Here is a 23,327-nt window from a genome sequence, read left to right on the forward strand (position 1 = left end):
TGGCACTATGCTAATTAAAGTAGCTAGGAGTGTGAATTTGAGAGGAGAGTGGGATTAACTTGATAAGTATCAAGAGTACAGAAGCACTGTACCAAAGTCATTTAAATTCTAATAATAAAAAAGTGGTATAACATTCACTCTCACGCACGGCAACAATTTCTCCCAACCACAATCTACATAAATCCTATTTGTGCCTTTATGAAACATAAACCCCACACTGGCGGGAATACAGTTTGCCTGTTGGGTTCGGCTGCCGCCACTCAGCCCCCTTGTAATCGTCTCTCTTTTGCCGCTGGTGGGCGATTGATAATGAAACAATTGCTACTTTGTTACTCATCCCCCTTGGTTTATGTTGCATTAGAATTCGTAGCATGAGTCTGAGCTGTAAATCTGCATTTTAGGGAACAAAAAGGATTGAATTGTGCTTCTCATTCATTTATCAAATAATCAATCAAGAGTGGGACTTTACTTTTCATGATGCTTTCCCAGACGAGTGGAAGCTGTTAGGAAGGAATGAAGGATATATATATATATATATATATATATATATATATATATATATATATATATATATATATATATATATATATAATTAATAGCAGAAAAACAGTCGCGACAAGTCGAGGGAAGGCTGTATGCCAGAAATATAATTGTGTGTTATCATTAGATGTCTCAATACTTGTGGTACCTCGACATACGAGCAACCCGACATACGAGCATTTCGAGATATGTGTAAAATTTCGAGCGAATAATTATCTCTAGATACGAGAAAAATTTCGAGATACGAGAAAGCCAGGTGGCCAAGACATGAGAGGCTGTTTATCATTGTAGCTCACTGTCTTTTTTGCCGCATCTCTTTCGTGTATAACAGATATCTACGAGCACTGGGCGGAGCGTTGCATTTTTTTCGGTGTTTTTTTTCGTCACTCAGCGCGAATGGCGGAGCGATCGCTACGAGTATATATTACTTCTCGTTAGCTGCTCATAAGAACATCAGGGGCACTGGCTCGCAACTCCCTCTTTGTAATGTCTCTGGTCGCAACTACCTCTTTGTAATGTCTCTGGTCGCAACTACCTCTTTGTAATGTCTCTGGTCGCAACTACCTCTTTGTAATGTCTCTGGTCGCAACTACCTCTTTGTAATGTCTCTGCGAGCACTGGGCAAAGCGTTGCATTTTTTCAGTGTTTTTTCCCCCCTTAGCCTGTTAGCTCCCGTTTGTGGAGCGATCGCTAAATCAAGACTACTTCTCGTCGGCAAGTGGTCGTGCGTTATCCTATTGTGAGGACATTTGTGTGCATCATTTTTGGAATATTTTGAAGGGAATACAAACTCCAACAACCCTCGATATTGACTGAAAGTCACTGTGGAGGCGGGGCCAACAGAGCCAACCCGGCCGGGAGAATTGTATAAAAATGTAAAACAAAATTAGAATTAAGTTTAGTGTAAGGTTAGATTAAACTTATTTTTGAGTGTATCTCCATTGTAATCCAAGTTCATTTAAATTTGTTTATGTTATATTACGATTCACCGGTGCTAAAAGTCTCCCAACACCCCCTGCAAGTGATAAACTACCAAGACCCTTGAAAAAATCATTTACATGCTTCCACCCTGTTAGATGCCACTAAACATTATTGTCACATTTAGGATGTTTATTGGCAATAAAACAGACACATGACAAACTTAGTAGCATGCTGAGTTTGGAGAGTCGTGCAAGTCCGAATTCAGAGCATCATACTCGTCATCATCAAGTCCATCTGATTCGATCGGAAATAAATGCGCATTGAGAATGTTATGGGACACTGTTATCCTGGAAAGACCTTTCTAAAACATGACAAGTGACCTAAATTTCATTCCTGCCAATGTGTAACACACTTCAAAACCAAAGATAATATGGAGCCAGCCACCTGATGGTGTAGTGGTTCACTTCCCTGACTTGCAGGTAAGCGAGGGGTCGATTCCCGCTTTGTCTCGGTATGATTCTGAGCGCGACCTCCCCAACCCTTGCAAAGATGAGTGGTATAGATGATGGGTGAATGAATGAAAGTTGACATGGAAGCAGATATTTGAAGAAGATACAGCTGGTGGAGGAATTCCCTCCCACTGCGACACTCCTTCAATGGTTCACATAAATCATATCCCACAATTTGTCAGTTGAGGTCATGAAACACATTGGCGAAGGAGCACTGGTAGCTGCGCTGAAAGTGACAGCAAGGGCTGATAAAGTGGGAAAGAGAGGCAGGAATGGACAGCTTAAAATGGCAGGGTACATAAGGTAGTATGCTGTCATTTATGAGGTGGTGAGTTTGTGCTGCAAGTCAAAGCCCAGTGCTGAAATCACAACAAATATTGACTCCTTGGGCATCCTGTGGGCAACCCGACAGATGAGTGTTTAGCGCGTCAGCCTCACAGTTCTGGTGTCCTGGGTTGTAATCCAGTTCGGTCCACCTCTGTGGAGTTTGCATGTTCTCCCCGGGCCTGCGTGGATTTTCTTCGGGCACTCCACTATCCTCCCACATTCCAAAGACATGCATGGTAGGCTGCTTGGACACTCTAAATTGGCCCTAGGTATGAGTTTGAGCGTGAATGGTTGTCTGTCTCCTCGTGCCCTGCGATTGGCTGGCCACCCCCCTGGCGCGGAGTCAGCTGGGATAGGCTCCAGCACCATCCACGACCCTAGTGAGGATAAGGCGGTTCAGAAAATGAATGAATTAATGTGTCACACCTACTCTCTACATTTTCTCTTGCTTGCATGGATTTGAGTTCTTGGAGATGTTTGATATTTTGTCCAATTAGATTACAGTGAAATTTTGTATTTCAAACTAATATGTACAGTGCCTTCAAAATCAGTGGTGCTGGCCAAATTTACTTTATAACTTTGTGAAGACACGCCTCTGTATCATTGTGTGGACATCGGGCACAAGGCTTCTGGATTGGCAGACCTGGGTGGTGGTTCCCCTTTTTAAGAAGGGGGACCGGCGGGTGTGCTCCAATTATCATGGAATCACACTCCTCAGCCTCCCCGGGACGGTCGATTCTGGGGTACTGGAGAGGAGGGTCCACTGCGAGGTTGAATCAGTGTGGTTTTCGTCCTGGCCGTGGAACAAAGGATCAGCTCTACACCCTAGGCAGGGTCCTCGGGCGCCATGCGAGTTCGCCCTTTGTGTTTTGTGGATGAAGTAGAAGACGTTCGACTGTGTCCCCCGGGGAGTCGGGTGAAGGGTACTTGGGTAGTATGGGATTCCCGGAAACCTTGTTACGTGGAGTCTGGTCCCTTTATGACCGGTGTCAGAGTCTGGTCCACGTAGCTGGCAGTAAGTCATGATCCGTTTCCAGTGGGGGTTGGACTCCGCCAGGGCTGCCCTATGTCACCGATTTTGTTCATCACTTTTATGGACCGTATATAGGCGCAGCCGTGGCGTTGAGGGGGTCTGGTTTGGTGGCCTCAGTTTTTTATCCCTGTTTTTTGAAGATGATGTGGTTCTGTTGACTGCAGCAAGCGGTGATCCCCAACTCTCGAACGATTCGCAACCGAGTGTGAAATGGTCGGGATGAGAATCAGCACAGTCGGAAAAAGGTGCCATGCTCTCTCGGGGTCAGGGATCAGGTCCTTCCCCAGGTGGAGGATTTTAAATATCTTGGGTTCTTGTTCACGAGTGATGGAAGAATGGAACGGGAGATCGACAGGCGGATCGGTGCAGCGTCTGCACTGATGCAGACGCTGCACCGGTCCGTCCTGGTGAAGAAGGAGCTGAGCCAAAAGGCGAGGCTGTCTATTTACAGGTTGATCTACGTTCCCACCTTCATCTATGGTCACGATCTGTGGGACGTGACCGAAAGAACAAGATCCCGGATACAAGCGGCTGGAAATGAGTTTTCTCTGCAGGATGTCCGGACTCTCTCTTAGAGGTGAGGTGAGAAACTCGGTCATCCGGGAGGGGCTCGGAGTAAAGCCGCTGCTCCTCCAGATCGAGAGGAGCCAGATGAGTTGGCTCAGGCATCTGATCAGGATGCCCCCTGGACGCCTCCCTCGGGAGGTGTTCTGGGCACGTCCCACCGCAAGGAGGCCACGGGGCCGAACTTCGGACACGCTGGGAAGACTATGTCTCGCGGCTGGCCTCTATGCTGAAGCTGCTGCCCCCACGACGTGACTTCGGATCAAGCGGGAGAAGATGAGATGAGAGGAGATCTTTGTGAAGTGAATTCAAATATTAGTTTCCTTCCTTTTCTTGCCAAACTCAAGGGTCTAACCACTTCGCGGCCATCTACTGACCGAGCCAATCAGAAGGAAGATGCAAGAGCTGCAGACGTGCACAGCAAGCAACTATGTGTCTGCTTGAATACAATGTCAAAGTGCAAAGCACTTCCTGTTCACAAGTTTTGTCAGAATCACACCTAATTTCCTCGTTTAAAAAAAGAGCAAAGAACATCACTAAAAGTCTTTTGTTGACAGAAAACAATGTTTTTGTGAGTGTGACAAAAAGTTCCATCATCCAATGAAGGTGCCTGCCATGAAAAAGATCTGCTTAAACTTCACAGATTATAATCTGTGGTCTCTATGGGTGAGGGTTCCTTTCTGATAATCCCATTGCCTCTTAGATTTAGAGAGTTGCATTTACCAAAAATTAATTTTAGGGCTAGTTTTAATGTTAGGGCATGGCTGCTTTAAAGTGCCTTTTTGTTGGCCATGAATCTATGATTGAGTTTTGACATGTGAGAGGTGTCAGTGGATTACGTATTTATGTCGATTTTTAAAACCATCCATATTTGAAAGAGTCAGTTGTGACACTCTGCTCTGTGGGAAAATATAGGATGTTCATTTTTATTTCTGTTCTGTATAGTTATGTAACCATAGAGCACAATATTTTTGGGTGATTCAAAGAAGTGCATGTCTTGGGACATGATCCTTAGTCGTGATCAGTAATCAAATTTCCTCTTTTCAGAGCCATGATTGAAATCTTGCTGTGTCTTGCACAGATTAATACATTAATAATCAGCATATCTGGCTAATGTACTTTATGGACAACTGGAAGGCAAGGCGAGGATTGTGGAATATGGAGGAGGATGAAGGAATATGATTTTGCCCACCCAGATTGCTCTTAACATAACCCGGACAACTTTGACACCCAACGACATCTGGAGTATGCGTCATTGCAGCTGTGTAGGAGAAGACTGATTCTGCAGGGCAAAGGTTCTCCTCTTGTCTCCCATCATTTGGGCACCTCTGCAAAAGCCCAGCTTGATGCTTTGCTTCACAATCAAACACACATGTTCTTTCCATCAAAATTCACAAGTAAACAGTCATAACCCGTGGCAAAACTTAAACCAGGGCCAAAAGATTGTGATTCGCTCAAGAGGACCTGACATTTTTTTGTATTCTGTTAAATTTAAGTCAAAATTATAGACTTTGGAAATTTTCTCGAAGTTATACCCTAGGTAGGAGTGTGTTCGTGATTCATATCATTGTGCCCTGAGATTGGCTGGCAACAAATTCAGGATCCACTCACCTACTTCCCGTAGTTATCTGGGATAAGCGCCAGCACCCCCACAACCCTCATGTGGATAAGTGGCCCGAGAAAAATTAATGAATGAATAAATTTTTGAACTGAAAATATGATCTACAGGAAATATGGAAAAAAGCCTTGTCTTCTTTAGATATACATCCTGCTCACTACAAGAATTACCATAACGTAATTGTTTTTCTTGTTCTTGGTTTTTTTTTACATCTGCAAAGTAATTTTTTGGTCTACGTCAGTGAGGACTGACCTGGGATCGGACCCTCGACCCCAGAACTGTGAAGCCGCCGTGCTAATCACTCGATCGACCGGCCATCATGTGACATGTTAAATGTTAAAAAAAATGTTCAATAATCAATAAATTCAACAGGAATGAGTTGAATGAATGAAAGCTCTAGCTGAATGTAAACTGGTAGTGTATTTAGCCACCCCTTCCCCCCAACAAATCAAATGAGTTTATTGGTTCCAGTGAGCAAATTTTAAAATGTAGTTCTTTTTCATTAAAGATAGCCAGGTTTTGTTAGGCTAGTACTGTCAAATCACACTCTAAACCAGTGGTTCTCAACCTTGTTGGAGCTACCGAACCCCACCAGTTTCATATGCGGATTCACCGAACCCTACTTTAGTGTAAAATTGAATATGTTCTTTTTCAAATTCAAGATATATAAATTCCTCGCAGCACTGATTGGCCAAGTAATGTCACGTGATCATCTGCAGCCAGTGATGGTCAAGCGGGGCATGTTATCTTGAATAGACATGATGTCTTGACCTCCGCGGCAGAGGCTCCACCGAACCCCTGAGCCAACTAACCGAACCCCTAGGGTTCGATCGAACCCAGGTTAAGAACCAGTGCTCTAAACCATCCTTTACTTATATGTAGTCAAATAAAGCATCAGTAACACTTCATTTCAGGGGAGTCTTAACTTTTTCTCCAAGGACTGGCTTTAGAAAGATCAAAGGATGCTATGGCTAATTTGAAAACTCTCTACTTTCATTGAGTAAACAGAGGAAGGAAATCTGATTTAAAAGATGCAACAACAAAAAAGAATGGGTTTAGGCATCGATGCATTCATGGTGATAGACATGCAATCCATTTTTACCAGGAGGGCCATATATACACCAGTGGTGTGCCGTCAGGGCCTTCAAGGCCTTCTCTGCTGGCCTAAGAAATATCTGAATCACAGACTGATATTAATTATATTTTGTCCATGAATACTTTATTAAATAATTCCAAATTGTCTGAAAAATAGTTTTTGAGGGTTAGATTGATTCCGACAGCTGAATATATAAAAGTTGTCGGGGTGCTGGAGACTCTCCCAGCCAACTATGGGCAGTAGGCAAAGTACCCTCCAAATTGGTTGCCTGCCAATCACAGGACACTAAGAAACAGACAGCAATACATGCACACACTCACACCTAGGGGCAGTTTGGAGTGTTTGATCAGACTACCATGCATGTTTTTGGGATGTAGGATACAAATGCCACACAGGAAGTCAGAGCCCTTAAATTTTATGGAATTTGCCACGATGATTTCCACATGCTGTCAGATTTTGATCCTAGAGGAAATATAGAGGCACTTTGTGACTCGTAGTGACTAACTCCACCTCGTGCCAACCATATTTTATCCTTTGCTGCAGGGTAATAAAAACTGGACTATAGGGTGCCGTTGGTCCACAAGTCATAGATTGGACAACAATACTTTGTTTGAATGCTTTTAATGTAATAAGACTGTCATCAATATGAAATGATACCTGATAATTATCACATGACACTGTGAACATGAATGAATTTTTATGAATATCCCAACCATGACCATAAAGCCTAACTCGAACAACTTCACCTTTGCATGAAAAGTGACATCATTTACTGACACTTGAGCACATCTATCATAAGCATTCACTCATATTCTTTAAAGTTGTTGTGACATTGCTTGTATTTTATGTATTTCCATTTACTGTCTGTTACATTTCTTAAGTAATGATTGAAAATAAAATTGATGATACAAGAGGAAAGGCAGTATTCAATAATTAATGAGTGATGAACGGGTGGATTGATTGATGGATTTATTCATGTTGTATTTATATATTTATTAAATGTATTTATTTATTTCAATTTTATTTATTTATTTATTTTCCATTGAATGATTTCTAGTATACCAGCTCCTTCCTGCACATGAAAAGACTAACACTCTTACTGCTGAAGCACGAAAACCAACAAGCGCCATCCTATGAAATTCAACGAGACACAGACATGTGTGCAAGGAGTTATTCCAACAGATAAACACTTAGCATACGCTAATACACTTGGTGGGGTTCTGACACAGTGTGAATGACTGTGGTAAGAGGAGAGCGTTGCCCAAGAAAGCCCCCCCTCCTCTGACTCCCAACCAACCGGTGGCTGCTTGATTAATGTTGACCAGGCAAAGGGGTCCCTGGAGAGGATGAGGAACCCTGTGTGATATGTGGAAGGCTTTACAAGCAGCGGCAATCTTAAAAGTGATGGGATGAGATCCTGGCCAAAAGGCCGGAATGAGAAATCCATCAGGAATGCATCGACTCCCCCCGCCCCCAAATTTGGGCGAACAGCTGCCGCTATAACTCTACTGTAAATATTTTCCCTCGCTGACACACAGCTGCATGGCCCCCAAGCAGGCACTAGACAGCTCCCTTTTAAAAAAAATCCAGTTTGCACTACATTACGGGAAGCTGGTGATAACCATGGGAACTTCTTTAAAAGTACTGGACAATGAAACCTATTAATATGCCATTTTACAACAATGCATTTGTAGGGAATAACGAGCTATCAAATTGCATTGACACCCATAAACAGAGAATTGGGATTCCATTATAAACAGCAAATATTAACCTCTAGTCAAAGCTTGTTTAACCATAATATTACAAGGAAATTATAACTGTTGCAAAAGTCTGTTGATTCGCTGCCATCTAGCTCAATAATCTAAAACCTTGTGACCAGACCAAAATTCTTGACACAGGTCAATTTTCTTGTCTTTCCTCTGCTACCTATTTATTAAAACTAAGTAATTAATTGTGAAATAATCTTAAAAGTAAACGAAGAATGTTTCAATCTATGCCATAACCTTCAATCCATATCACAACCATCGTCACAACCACTGTTCCCTCTAAGCTGCGCGCGTGCGCAATTGCGCACTACTCTCGTCTTCTCTGCGCAGCAGAAATCCTATGGCGCGCAGTAAAAAAAAAAAAAAAAAAGATTTTTTTTTTTTTTTTTTTTTTTTTTTTTTTTTTTTACCCCTTTGTTCATGATGGAGCCGTTTAAGCGGCAGCCAGTGGCAGTAGCTCTGTCCACTTATGTTTTTCGTGTTTTACAGCATGTTTTACATGAAAAATTAGAGGGAACATTGACATGCACCTGCTTGTGGCAGGTGTGATACTGGTGTGCCCATAGCGAGCATAGCGAGCAATGATGATGTCGTGACCGGATGATTCGCCTAAAGACGTTTCGCCGACGGACGTTTGACAGACGGACAGGTCTCCGAATGAACGTTCATTCAAACAGCGTTTAATGATTAAATACAAATACTAGTATTTGTATTTAATCATTAAACGCTGTTTTTGACCGAATTTGAGAGCATTTTGAGCCGTTTGGCGAATGGACGTATATAGACGTTTTTTTGCCTCCATCGCGATATCATCACGACATTTTACCAAGGAATTCACTTCCCTGGGCTCGGTTCTAATGTCCAAAGAGCTCCAGTATTTGTATTTAATCATTAAATGCTGTTTTAGGATGGATTTGACCCGATTGCTGTCATTTTACGGCTCGGTTCTGCTACATCTGCCCGCCCAAGAGTGCTTATTCCCGGGCTGCCATTGATGGTAGACTAACATTGATTTTTACTATAATTTGGACAACACCGGCGGCGGGCCGGATTAAAAATCCTAACGGGCCGTATATGGCCCGCGGGCCGAGGTTGAAAAACTTGTACACACACGATCCGGGGGCGGGGCGAGCGCGCGAATCCCGTTTCGGCGAAACCTCCGTTCGGCCGAATGAACGTTCGGCGGAACGTCCATTCGGCGACCTGTCCGTCTGTCAAACGTCCGTCGGCGAAACGTCTTTAGGCGAGTCATCCAAGTACCGATGATGTCGCTCACACTGGTACTCAGTGCGCTCAGGGAGGTTGACTTTCTGCTCAGACCAACGAAAAATTAGAGGGAACATTGGTCACAACCATACATCTTTGTCATAGAGCCATGCATCTTTGTCATAGGGAATTTGTATGTCCTTTGTCTTAGAGAATTTGTATGTCACGAAATCTTGCCCTAATTAAACAGTTAATGCAGAAGAAGGGTCATCGGAGATTGGAGAACGGAAGCAGTAAAAGATTGACCGGAGTCTTACGCAGAGGAACTCTGTCTGTTCTCCCTCCGTGTCCTCCTTCTGCAGAAGGTTCAAAATCTCACTCATCTGTCTTGGCGTGCTTTACTTGTGTTCGACTTTGTGAATGTTCATAGTGGACCGGACATTAATTATCAAAGGCTTTTTAAACTCGTCTTGCATGTTGATGGTATTTTTGTATTACCGTATTTTCACACCTATAGGGCGCACTTAAAAGTCTAAAATTTTCTCTAAAATGAATGGGGCGCCCAATCAGTCGGTGCGCCTTGTTTATGGGCTAAATTCAAAATTTATTGTGACCATTACCGCTTGACTAACTGGTTTCATTTCTTGCCAACACGCTACTTATTATGATGACAATCGATATTAAGCACAAAATAATCGAAAAACGAAAAACATGAGAGTGGTGTACGCGTGATGGAGCTGGCTCGCCTATGAGAGGAGCACCCGGACAAGTTGGTAAGTGGTCGTGCGTTATCCTATTGCGAGGAGATTTGTGTGCATCATTTTTGTAATATTTTGAGGGGGCACAAAAGCAAAAAACCCTCGATAGGTTCCTTTCAAAAACTCCGACTAAAAGTGAAGGTGGAAGCAAGGCAAAAAGAGCCAAGCCGGGAGAAGAAAAGTAAAAAGCCAGCAATCCCCTGAAACAGAGGTGGGTAACATCCTGAATCGGTGGCCAGCCGATCGCAGGGCACAAGAAAACGGACGACCATGCACATTCACACCCATACCCAGGTGCAATTTAGAGTGTCAAATCAGCCTACCAAGCATGTTTTTGGAATGTGGGAAGAAACCGGAGTACCCGGAGGAAACCCACCCAAGCCCGGGGAGAACATGCAAACTCCAAACAGATGGACATGACCTGGATTTGAACCCAGGACCTCAGAGCTGTGAGGCCGACACGCTAAGCAGTCGTGCTACCAGGCCGCCCCAATGTCAGCCATCGCAATTAAAATGTATTTGATGTCTATTAGTTTGAATGACAGTGATTTAGTTAATGTCAGTGGTGCAATACAGTACATGAATCTCACATTTTTGCTAGCAAATCAAAACAAAAGAGTCATCCCAGCAAAAGTTGTCTTTAAACATCTTGTAATCAGTCACCGGTCACCACTGTGTCTGGTGCAAAACAAGAAAGGTGCTTTAAAAATGTTATATTATAATTTTTAGAGTCTCGAAGAGAGATCATAAAAATGCACTAGTATACACTAGTATAACACTAATATTAAAAAAATCACTATGTATATCAAACAGGTTGTTTTGTGAAATAGACAAATTGGCTAACATGTTCAAATGAACGTATGGAGGTGGTCATCATTTTTTTTGCTTGAAGATGCACATTTCACCTCACCTTGCCAGTGATAGGGCATTCATGGTCTGAACTAAGTTTTATAAAAATTCATATTTTTTACAAATCTTCATCTTACAAGCGTTGAGGGTCATTTTAATGACTGAAACATCATATAACAGCCTAATATTGGTAATCAGGTTGAACTCTACCTGCACCCTGGCTTCTGTCAGTTTGGTCCTCTGGGCCAGTTCCTCCCGGGTGTAAATGTCCGGGTAATGCGTCCTTTCAAAGGCTTTCTCCAGTTCCTCCAGCTGCTCAGCGGTGAAGGTAGTACGACTGCGCCTTTGCTTGCGTTTTAGCGGCAAGTCAGGCTCGGAGTCCACATCAGACCCGTCATCCGTGCGGCTACCTGAAGAAAAGGACATGGAACGTAAGAATTTAGATTTGTCATTAGTGTCATCTGCATTCAAAGTATGTAAATTCTCAGATTTTTGGAGCAATGACTTTTAAAGTTTTTCATGGTAAAATTCTTTTTCATTTTTGGGAAAAGAAAGCAAAAGCCACGATTCAAAATAATTAATGGAATGCTGTAAGAACAGAAAAACACAGAAACACTATGAGTGGCTCTTATGAAGCAACTGCTGCTTATGCCAAGCACTCACCACTAAGCCTTATCTCTTAAAGACACGTATATCTAAGAATGTATCCCATATTGCTTCCCAATTTTTGATCCATGAACAGTAGTTGTTGGAATGAAATGAAGGACTGACAGTTGTAGTACTGTAAGTTGTACACTATTGTTGTACTGTATTCTTCAGTTTATGCAGGGATTTTTTGTGTGTTTTCAAATAAAAAATGATAAGTTTTTTTAATTAATGAATTTGGACATAGGGGTCAATATTATCATATAAGTAATCGATATCTTCACGATCCAAAATAACTCCCATCGGCCTGTGAAAAGGTTAAGGTGACACTGTTGACCACTATTACCAACAAATTGTTTTCATACAGCGTTCTTCCAAATAATTAAAGAAATTATTTATTATTAAAACAGTCAATTTGTGATGTGATTATATTGAATATTATATTATATATAGTGAATTACACATTAGAACTCTTTTAGGGTGGATTCCGACAATAGTTTGTATAATCACTTTTAGCAGAAAACTGATAATCATGTCATAATTATAATACAGTAATACAAACAAAGGCTAATTTTAAGACACAGATTTAGTGTGTTCGAGTGTAAATTAAAGTTAAAGTCAAGTCAAAGTCAGCCTTTTACTCTTCGTTTTCTCTGCATGCGGGAAAAAGAGAAACAAGTTCCACCCACTCGATATTGTGGATTTTTCACCTATTGTGGGTGGGTCTGGAATTTATCCCCCCCAATAAAAGTGGGTTCACTGTATACAGCTGTGAGAATATTATCTTAATCTGTGAATATTTATTTGATATAGGAATGGGTCTGATACACAATCCTGCCTCAGAGAGTGGTGGCCCCCAAAGGAAGTTAAGGCGGAGTGCCGGAGCAGAATAGGGGGCGTAGCAGGGTAGCGGGGTTAATCTGTGCGGGCCACCTTGCTGCTCCTCGCCTCTGCTTGGCCCAGGGCACACTGCTTAGACACAGCCACAGTGTGCGTGTTAACACGCTGCACAATATAGTAGCAAAGCCATTCAGCCCAACGGTAGTGTTTGCGTCTGATGTCATTAAGTGAATTATAACACATTTTACACGACTTTTGAGGCATTCAGCTAAGCCGAGGTTTTGCTCGAGGAACAGATATACTGAACAAAGAGGCACAATCCGAACCCGTCAGGGACGTTTTTTGACAGCAAAATACGCATTACCATTATAACTGAATTTAGAAAATTGCATCATTTTCACCTCCTCTGCACGTCTATTCAGACTACATGGCCTCTTTCATTTCATGTCACAAAATTCTTATATTCATAATTTCCTCATTGAGTCAGTGACAAGGAAGCACTGACGTGCCAGTGTTGCTGCGGGCCTTGTTCGATTGCATCACTCACAGTCCAAAAAGTGTGGGAGAGGGAAAATAAAGGGAAGATATGCAAGGAGTGCCACCAGAATTCTGCTTGTGACACCATTCAGCTCAAATCAAATGCAGAGTGGTCACCTACCTTCTTCCTAACTCATTCTTTCCATTCATCGGCTCTTCAGCAGCATCTTTCAGCATAAGTGGACAAAGAATACTCAAACATAGCCTACGAATAACAACTGTGGGAACAAAAGAGTAACGGAGCTGGCAGAGTCTCAAGGCCGGCTCCAGAGTTTAATTAAACAAGGAATTAGGGGATTATATGGAGACTATCATCACAGGCCACTCCACCAACATTTTTTTTGTCTCCCCTGAGCTTGCGCTTGACGATTCTCTGCGGATTACGACGTGGCCGCCGGACATGAGGCCGCATTCATTAAATCAATTCTTCAGTCTCATCCGTTTTAATAAAGATTGATTCTTGGAACGCGCGCCGCCCTTGAACATACAAAAGTTGAATATGTACATACACCGGGTATCCTTTTGTTGGTTTTCATGAGGATGCGTACATCCATTGGGTCACTAAATTGCTGTGAGGACACTCGAGACCGGGCACGGATCACTTTCCAAAGTCACCCTCAGTGTCCTACCGGGAGAAGACGCCGCCAACGGGGACTCGAGGGGGCTTCCAGAAAGAACCGCAAGTCCCCTTACACCAGCTTCTTTTCCTTCGTCCTTTCCAAGACTTTACTTTGCGGCCAACCTGCTGCGGCCTCCCTTGTCACATTCAGCCTCCCACTGGGCTAATGACTGATAACCCTAGACAGCTGATAACGTGTACTGCGGCTCTCCATTAAGCCCTTCAGAGCCAACACATCTGCTCTTAAACATGAAGCACAACCATAAGGTCAACAGGACTGTCAGTAATGAAGACGAGGGAAGTGGAAAATGCTACGCACCAATGTTCCCTCTAAGCTTTGCGCGTGCGCCATTGTGCACTACTCTCATGTTCTCGGCGCACAGCAAACATATGCAGCCCACAAAATAAAATCCAACCTGAATTTAAAAAAAGTAAACATTACAATTTTTTCTGTGCCATTTTGCAACGCAACTGAGAGAGTGGCAGCCTGTCACTGAAAAACAACAACAAACGGTAATTATGGATAAAACTCTGACAAGCACTGTGTCCAGCCAATGATATGATGTCACGTGTGTTTAATTCCGTGAGTAAATGTTAACGACATTGATTGGCTGCGTTAGTTATGGGTTATGCGTAGGTACCTGTGTTTTGCAGGTTAGCACATAGCTAACGGTTCGGTGGACCTGCTGCCAAGCCTTTATTTTTGCGAAACGACCGGGCTGTGGCAGAGCCACTCAACAAGCTAAAGTAAAAAAGAAATGCGGTTCTTTTAAGATGGAATGGCTGTCGGAGTATGTGCAAATAGAAGAACAAGTTGTAAAATTGGGTGAAAAAGGTCTCCTCTGAAAAACATGCAGCAAAGCTAAAGTTGTAAGTGAGTTTCTCGATGGAAAATTTTTGCATATAAATGGCAGCTTGACTATCTCAAGTGACACATTCAGCAAAAGAGTCATTTGAATGAGAATGAGAAGTGAGAAGGACAGACGGGAAGGATAAGGTAAAATTTCAGTCAGATTTGTGCATATTCAAGTGACATTTAGTAAGATGATTTATTTATAGATATTAATCATTAAATTTAATGATGACTATATCATTTATGGGTAGTAGACATACACCTGCTTATGGGAGGTGTGACACTGGTGTGTGCCCATAGCGAGCATTTATGATGTTGTCCTAAGTGTGCTCAGGGAGGTTGTCTGTATGCCCAGACGTGAAAAATTAGAGGGAAAATTGCTGCATACCCGGAACATATATATATATATATATATATATATATATATATATATATATATATATATATATATATATATATATATATATATATATATATATATATGTGTGTGTGTGTGTGTGTGTGTAATTAGCATTGCCCGAGCCCCTCTTCCGATTGCCATAGGTGTTTCACCAGTTCACCAAAATTTCAGAAAAACAATAATTTATTTTGTGGTGTGTAATATCAACCAAATGTTGTCTGCCAATTACTATATGGGAAATCTGACTCCAAACCAAAATGTGTTGATTTGCTTTTCCATCGGAAAAATAGGCTCACTCACTCTCAAGTATACACTTATCTCTAAATTTCATTCATTTATCATCCATAACCCGCATCCTCTCAAGTGTTGCAGGAACCCATCCCAGCTGACTTTGGGCGCAAGGCAGTCTACATCCCAGCCTTGACATAAAATTTCAACTGGGAGCGATGCTAAATAGATTGAAGCCTCTTTTCTGAAGCTTTGCTTTCTTTCTGCTACTCTGCTGCTAGTTGTACACACTCATAATCATACCACCTTCGAGCGGGAATCGATACCACGTTTGCCCACACTAAAGTCAGGTAAGTGAACCAATACACCATCAGGTGGCTCCTCCAGATTATAGTTATTTTACTTAATGTAGCATCGATCGATCCCGGACCTCTCAGTATTCCACAGCAGAAGCCAAATGGCAGAGAAATAGGAACCAACCAACTTGTGTCGCTACCTTTTATCCCTTTGTACAAAGTAAAATCAAAGTTGTTAAATTTCCAGTTTTCGTGTTGTGTGTTCAAAATACATAGTCATTTCAACACTTGCGTTGTCTAATTCAACTATTTTAAAGTTCATTCATTTTCCATACCGCTTATCCTCACATTGGTCACGGGGGTTGCTGGACCCTATCCCAGCTAACTATGGGCACCAGGCAGGGAACACCATGAATCAGTGGCCAGCAAATCGAAGGGTACAAGGAGTTGGACAACCATTCACGCTCACACTTATACCTAAGGGCAATTTAGAGAGTTCAACCAGCCTACTCTGCATTTTTTTGGGATCTGGGAGGAAACCGGAGCACCCGGAGAAAACCCACACAACCACGGGGACAGCATGCAAACTCCACACAGTGAGGACTGACCTGGGATCGAACCCTCAACCATAGAACTGTGAGGCTGATGTGCTAACCACTTTTCCGCTACTTTAAAGTTATTTCCTCAAAAAAGTTGGTGTTACTCTGAGTACTTAAATCCAAGCAACTCTGTTAAGTGCAAATTTTAAAATGAACACTTGGCAGAGTAACTCCCAGTATTCCAACGTCTGAGTTAGAGCAGGGCAAATCCGAGCAGTACAGCGCAGACGGCCTCTCCAATCTCTAGCTTTCTTGGACTTCGGCGATTATCTTTGTATAACTAAACCATATCCATCTTATATTATCTTATAATCTAAATAATACTTTCTATATAGCAGTGACGCCTTACATCAAGTAGCATTATGTCCTGTATGCGGCTAACACTGTGACAAGGTGATGTCATTTCGTTGGGGTCTATACCCTCCCTATTGTGCCAGTGGTAATAATCACATAAACAAGCAAACAACACTCCCACGGGGTGTCGAGACCAATTCGTTAATAGTCCTCTCTGCAACAAAAAGGTACATACTGATTAGGCCTCAGCATAATACCACTGCTCTAAGGGTTCATGGGATATTGATAAACCTCTCGCGTCTCTCGTTACTTACATAAAGCCCAATTAGAATCTAATTATGCAAAATCCAGTGGGTATGATTACTGTGGTGTACGCTTCTCCAGGGGGGCCCTAAAGGTTTACTCGCCCCACCCAAAGCATTGATTCAAATCCTGGTCAGTGCTTTGTTTGGCTAAGTGTTGATTAAGGTGAAGAATAACACTGAATTAAGAATGACAGAAAGAGGAACTAAATTGTGAACTGCCACCAATAACATGTAGTGTGATGAAGCTTAAATACCCCTTTATTAAATAAAAAGTAGACAATACTCATCAACCTCATCTCTCATCTCATTTTCTGAACCGCTTTATCCTCGATAGGGTCTTGGGGGGTGCTGGAGCCTATCCCAGCTGACTCCGGGCCAGAGGCAGGGGACACCCTGAATCGGTGCCCAGCCAATCGCAGGGCACAGGGAGACGGACAACCATGCACACTCACACCCATACCTAGGGGCAATTTAGAGTGTCCAATCAACCTACACTGCATGTTTTTGGAATGTGGGAGGAAACCGGAGTACCCGGAGGAAACCAACGCATGCAAACTCCACACAGGTGGACGAGTATAAAATATATTAAAATTAAATCAACTACAAAGTATTGACTTAAAAATCTATTCAATATTGTCACATGGTGTTATCAAAGGCACAGCCTATCTTTTCTTATTTACATAAAGTTGCCTAAAGTTTTGAGCCCAGGAGTCTAGACAACATTCCCCAAATGCAAGTAAAATCAACTAAAAACTGTTTACTACTAAGTAAATGTTCCTTTACTGCATTTTGGGAAAACATAGACATGGTTTTGTCTTGCTTCATGTTTCCAGCAAGAAACCTCAATCAAAGCCTGTTTAAAAGGACCATTTCCAGAACTTTGGGCAAATTAAAATGAGGTCGTCGATATACTTGGTTTGGATTCGGGATTGCGAACAAGAGTATTGAACAGAAATCAGCTTCAAGAGCACCAAGTTTAGAACACATTTGGACTCTTTATGCAAGGCCATGCTTGCTAGTTCAGATAGTTGAAGGAAAATTGATACACCCTTGATTCACACTCCAGATTTACAAACTGTCTTACATCAAGTACTGCATGGCTATGGTCACTGTGGAGAAAACCATCCAGGTGTACCCAAACCGGAAACCATGGATGACCAGCCAGGTCCGATCACTCCTCCAGGCCCATGATGTGGCCTTCAGATCTGGCGACAGGGCATAGCTCACACCAACCCGAGGAGAGGGCATCAAAGATGCCAAGCAGACTACAAAGGGAAGATAGAAGAGCAATTCAACAACCCCTGAAGGTGTGGCAGACTATACAGCCCCTCACCAACTACATGGGCTGTGCTGTGGCTTTTTTGCCTGCCTTTGAGTCCCAAGCCAAGTACTCAGTCACACCACCTCAATCTCAAATACAACCCACACCAACATATGAAACTACCCCACTCACCATGCCAGTAGTGGACGTAAGACGTGTGCTCCGGGCCACAGAACAAGATGGAATACCAGGGAAAGTACTTAAGGCATGTGCTGACAAACTAGCACCAGTCTTCACTAACATTTTAAATCTGTCACTAGAACAAGACAACATTCCAGCCTGCCTTAAATCGGCCACGATCATACCAGTGCTCAAGAAGTCACACCAACCATCCATCACTCTTGCTAACCTCTCTTGGGCAGCCAACTCCACCGCACTGTTCAAGAAGGTGTGGCAGAAGATACATTTCCTGAAAGTGCTCAGGACAGAGCAACTCAACACCAACCTGGTGGTGACCTACATGTCAGCCATTGAGAGCATGCTGACCTATGCTGTGTCAGTGTGGCACTCAAAATGTACAGAAGTGGACAGGAAAAAACTGCAAGAGTGATCAACACAGGACATACAATCATCAGCTGCACCCTACCTCTCCTGTCCACCATCTACAACTCCAAGTGCCTAGGAAGGGCAAAGAGAACCACAAATAACAAGCTACATCCCGGCTTCCGCCTCTTCAACCTGCTGCCCTATGCCAGGTGCTGCAGGACGATACCAGCCAAAATAAACAGATTCAGGGACAGTTTCTTCCAAGAGTCGTTACCATACTCAGCTCAAGTTTTCACTGAGGATTTAACTCAAACTCAATTAAGAACTGTCACTGCACTATAACATTTCATAACACTGCCAGATACATATCAACGTGTAATGTTCTCAGGCATTTTTTTAGCCACAGCACTGCAAATTTTATTTTGCACTTTGATACTTGCATTAACACCATAGCTACCTCTACCATGTGCTGCTAATCACTGTAGTCATTTTCCTACCTCATTTCATTTTTATTGAATCTAATTTTTTCATTCTTTCATTCATTTTCTGAACTGCTTGTCCTTTTTTTAAACATAAATAAAAAGGAATATTTACTGTTTCCCCTTACGTTTTTTTATTTTAATAAATATTCATTCATCTTCCATACCACACATCCTCGAAAGGGTTGCGGGGCTTGAGCCTATCCCATATCACTTCGGGCACGAGGCTGAGGACACGCTCAATTGGTGGCCAGCCAATCGTAGGGCACGAGGAGACAGACAACCATACACGCTCACACTCCTACCAAAGGGCAATTTAATGTGTCCAATCAGCCTACCATGCATCTTTTTGGAATGTGGGAGGAAACCAGAGTACCCGGAGAAAATCCACACAGGAGAACATACAAACTCCACACAGGAGGACCGACCTGGATGCGAACCTTGGTCCCCAGAACTGTAAGGCTGATGCGCTAACCACTCAACTGCCAGGCCGCCTTGTATATTAAATTTGTATATATATTTTTTATGCCTACTTATTATGTGCACTTTAAAAGACGCCTCGGTGCGGGCTCGATTCCCACTGGTGGTGGTATGATTGTGTGTGCGTATGGTCGTTTGTCTCTCTGTGTACCCTTGGCTGACTTGGGACCAGTCTAGGGTGTAGTCGGCCTTTCGTTCAAATTCAGCTGGGTTAGGCTCCGGCAACCCCTGCAACCCTTTCGAGGATGTGCAGTATGGAAGATGAATGAATGTTTATTCAAATTAAAAAAATCAAGGGGAAAAATGTTTTATTTTATTTATTTATTTTTATTTATTATGTTTAAAAAAGGACATTCCAGTAATTATTCTTTTTATTTTAATATTTTAGGTATTAATTTTTTTTCATCAAAATAACCCATTCTCACATTTCTTTCAATAAGGACTACCAAAATTTTATTGAAATTGTTCACACTCAACACAAAATGATGTGGCTGGCCAGACTTGGCCTCCTAGACTTGAGTTTGACATGTGTGGACAAGATTACTTCCTCATTTCAAATTAAAACCACAGACTACATTAGAGGTGAAGTGTGGTCCATTGGGCATTGGTTTTAAAAAAAACCCTGCAAGAACTAGGGTTACTTGCACAACCTTTTTTGTGTTGCATGGTTAAAAGTTGTTTCATTGACCCGCACAGTTCAATTTGCCCGCAGACCAGACTGTTTTAGCAATTTGAATATTCATGATAACCAGTATGGAAAATAAATGATAATTTCACAGATTCTTAAATAGCCTAAAATCCACACAAAACAGAAGAAAGGGCATATTTTGAAAGTGTTCGGTAACTTGCAAGGACTTTTGATCAAAATTCTACTATCAGTATTTAGCATTTCTAAACTGGCCATTTATAATAATAATTTCAAATAGACCACAGTTGCAGATGATTTTGATTGAATTCACCTATTACAATGACCCCATTTGATCACTTCTCATTTGCTTAAGAGGACAAGAGCTTCACCAACAGGAAAATGTATTATACACCCTGATTAAAAGGGACCAAAGAGTGCTTACTCTCCCAAAATGCACCTTTTGCTGTTTTAACAGCTACAATGAAAAGCAAAAATATTGTTTTGTAGCCAGATTAAACACACAAACAAGCTAGACTTTGATATCAACAGACCAAATTCTAGAATAACAATATACAATCAGTATTTTTGCTTTGATGTTTTGTTGGGTTTTTAAGGGCCCCTCATAATTATAGCATCGCTTCAGTCATGACATGATGACGGAACGGAAACTGGGGAAACATTTTACAGGCACTGCCAGGTGCTTCATCTTTAATTCAGATATGAGTAAAAAGCTCCCTGCTCACCAAGCCAATGTGTCCTCTGTATTTTCACCGCACCTTTAGCTCGCTATCTGAGCTACAAGGACAAAAACAGACAGGGCTTTGGCAGCGCGGCATTAGCTCATAATGGCTCATTTTGAAAAGCATATTAGTTCCAGCATAATTACGATGAGGCCTTGCGCTCTCTTTGTGCATGTGTTGTGACTGTGTGTGTGTGTGTTGCAGGCATTCACAGGACCAGCCTGTGAGCTCCGAGTCACACCAGTTGACTGTGACTGACAGCAGATTTAGCTAAAAAATACCCCCTCACCCCCTGGTATCCCAGAAGACAAAAATAACACGCTGTCTTTTCTCCCCGTTTTTATGTTGACTTGTTTATTTTTGTGCCTACCTTTTGTCGTGCCTGATACCGCAATTATACTTTTTGTCAGTCATGGAGGGGGAATAGCAAAAGAACTAATTATGCAAACAGGCCCCAGATACGCGATGGGATCTGCTATCAGTGACGTGCATCTGTCTCTGTGCTGTCTCTACTGCTCCAGGCCTGCATATAAACAGGGCTGCCTGTCCTCGGGACTGCATTCGACTCAAGCACACAACACTGTGGGATGTTTTGGGGGGCGTGGAGTTGGTAAGGTGGCGATGGAAGTGGATGGCATTTGGAGGGGGGTGCATCCACATCAAATAACTAACAAGTTCCCCAATTTGCATTCTGTGGAGAACGGCATCGGCGGCAAACGCACGTCATCCCAAAGGGGCCGCCGAGCAAAGGGGACAGCACGATTCATCACAGATAGTGACTTTGTGCGATGGCGACGAGATTGGCGATAAACGCGACACTTTGAAAGACAATTTACGCCATGAAGCATCTCCTGCGGTAATCTTTCAGTGGCAAGGAAAACAACAACAAAAACTCTGCACTGTATTCTACTGAAAGTTCTTAAATATTTGAAAATTTCTCAGAAACCTTTTTCATTATACTTCGGTAACAAAGGTGGGCCGGTGAATGAGTGGTTAGCGCGTCGGCCTCACAGTGGGGGACCTGGGTTCAAATCCAGGTCGGTCTACCTGTGTGGAATTTGCATGTTCTCGCCTGCGTGGGTTTTCGCCAGGTACTCCAGTTTCCTCCCACATTCCAAAGACATGAATGGTACACTCTAAATTTCCCCTAGGTATGAGTGTGAGCGTGAATGGTTGTTTGTCTTCTCGTGCCCTGGGATTGGCTGGGCACCAATTCAGGGTGTCCCCTGCCTCTGGCCCGAAGTCAGCTGGGATAGGCTCCAGCATCCCCTGCGACCCTAGTGAGGATAGAGCGGTTCAGAAAATGAGATGAGATGAGACTTCAGTAAGAAATATTTTCAAAAAGTTTCACACCTCCGACTCATATTATTTCAACACTATAAACGCATTCCAAAAGAATCTGCTACATGAAATACTTTACACACAGGAGTATTTACAGCAGGGATCACCAAATCCAGACCACCAGGGCACCTCTCCAGTCTATTTATGTCCGATTATTATTATTATTATCATTATTATTATTGTTCCTGTCGCCCTCCTTTAACACACCTGAATCTAATGATCAACTCATCAAAGAGCTGACCAGAAGCCTGATAACGAGCTTGATTATTTTATTCAGGTGTGTTGGAGATGGGAGCTATGGAAAACAGACTGAATAGGTGCCCTTGAGGACCAGAGTTGGAGACCCATGGTCTACAACAGGGGTGGCCAACTCCGGTCCTCGAGAGCCCCTATCCAGTCTGTTTTCCATGTCTCCCTCCACCAACACACCTGAATCAAATAATCAGGATTGGTATGAAGCTTCTGGACAGCTTGCTGATGAGTTGATCATTTCATTCAGGTGTGGTAGAGGAGAGAGATGTGGAAAACAGACTGGATAGGGGCTCTCGAGGACCGGACTTGGCCACCCCAGGTCTACAATATATATGTTAGATAGGCACCTTCAACCCACCTAATAGTATCGAGATTCACTCGCCTGATTTCAGTGCGGGCAGGCACAGGCTTGATTTCCGCTGGTGGCAGTACGATTGTGAATGATCGTCTGTCTCTCTGTATGCCTTACGGCTGACTGGCGACCAGTCTAGGGTGTAGTCTGCCTTTCGCCCAAAGCTGGCTGGGATAGGGAGCCTTAGCCGTACTACACAAGCCTTAGGAAGATGTGTAGTACGAAACATGAATAACCTGTAACCCTTACGACGATGCGTGGTATGGAAGGTGAATAAAAGGTATCTTCAAGATGGCGTTTAGTGTTTGACCATCTCCAAGACTTTTGATAAAACTGAAAACAATCAAAGTACTTTACAATTTAGCGCAAATCTAGTATAATGCATCCTGTATTTGTTAGCAATCGAAAAACCTCTAAGACAGGGTCATCTTCGAGGTGCCCTACC

At 42.7% G+C, this 23,327-nt stretch overlaps 1 protein-coding gene across 4 annotated transcripts in view; it reads right to left on the reverse strand.

Annotated features, from left to right (window-relative positions):
• pax7a (paired box 7a) overlaps nucleotides 1-23,327 on the reverse strand; it is an 85,500-nt gene that overhangs the window by 37,604 nt on the left and 24,569 nt on the right. For all 4 annotated transcript variants that reach the window (XM_077603108.1, XM_077603106.1, XM_077603107.1 and 1 more), the window contains one exon: nucleotides 11,398-11,597. In XM_077603108.1, coding sequence (XP_077459234.1) covers nucleotides 11,398-11,597 — 200 coding nt within the window. The remainder of the gene's footprint in view (nucleotides 1-11,397; nucleotides 11,598-23,327) is intronic.

Source organism: Stigmatopora argus, chromosome 6, assembly GCF_051989625.1.
Source record: "Stigmatopora argus isolate UIUO_Sarg chromosome 6, RoL_Sarg_1.0, whole genome shotgun sequence".
Lineage (NCBI taxonomy): Eukaryota > Metazoa > Chordata > Actinopteri > Syngnathiformes > Syngnathidae > Stigmatopora > Stigmatopora argus.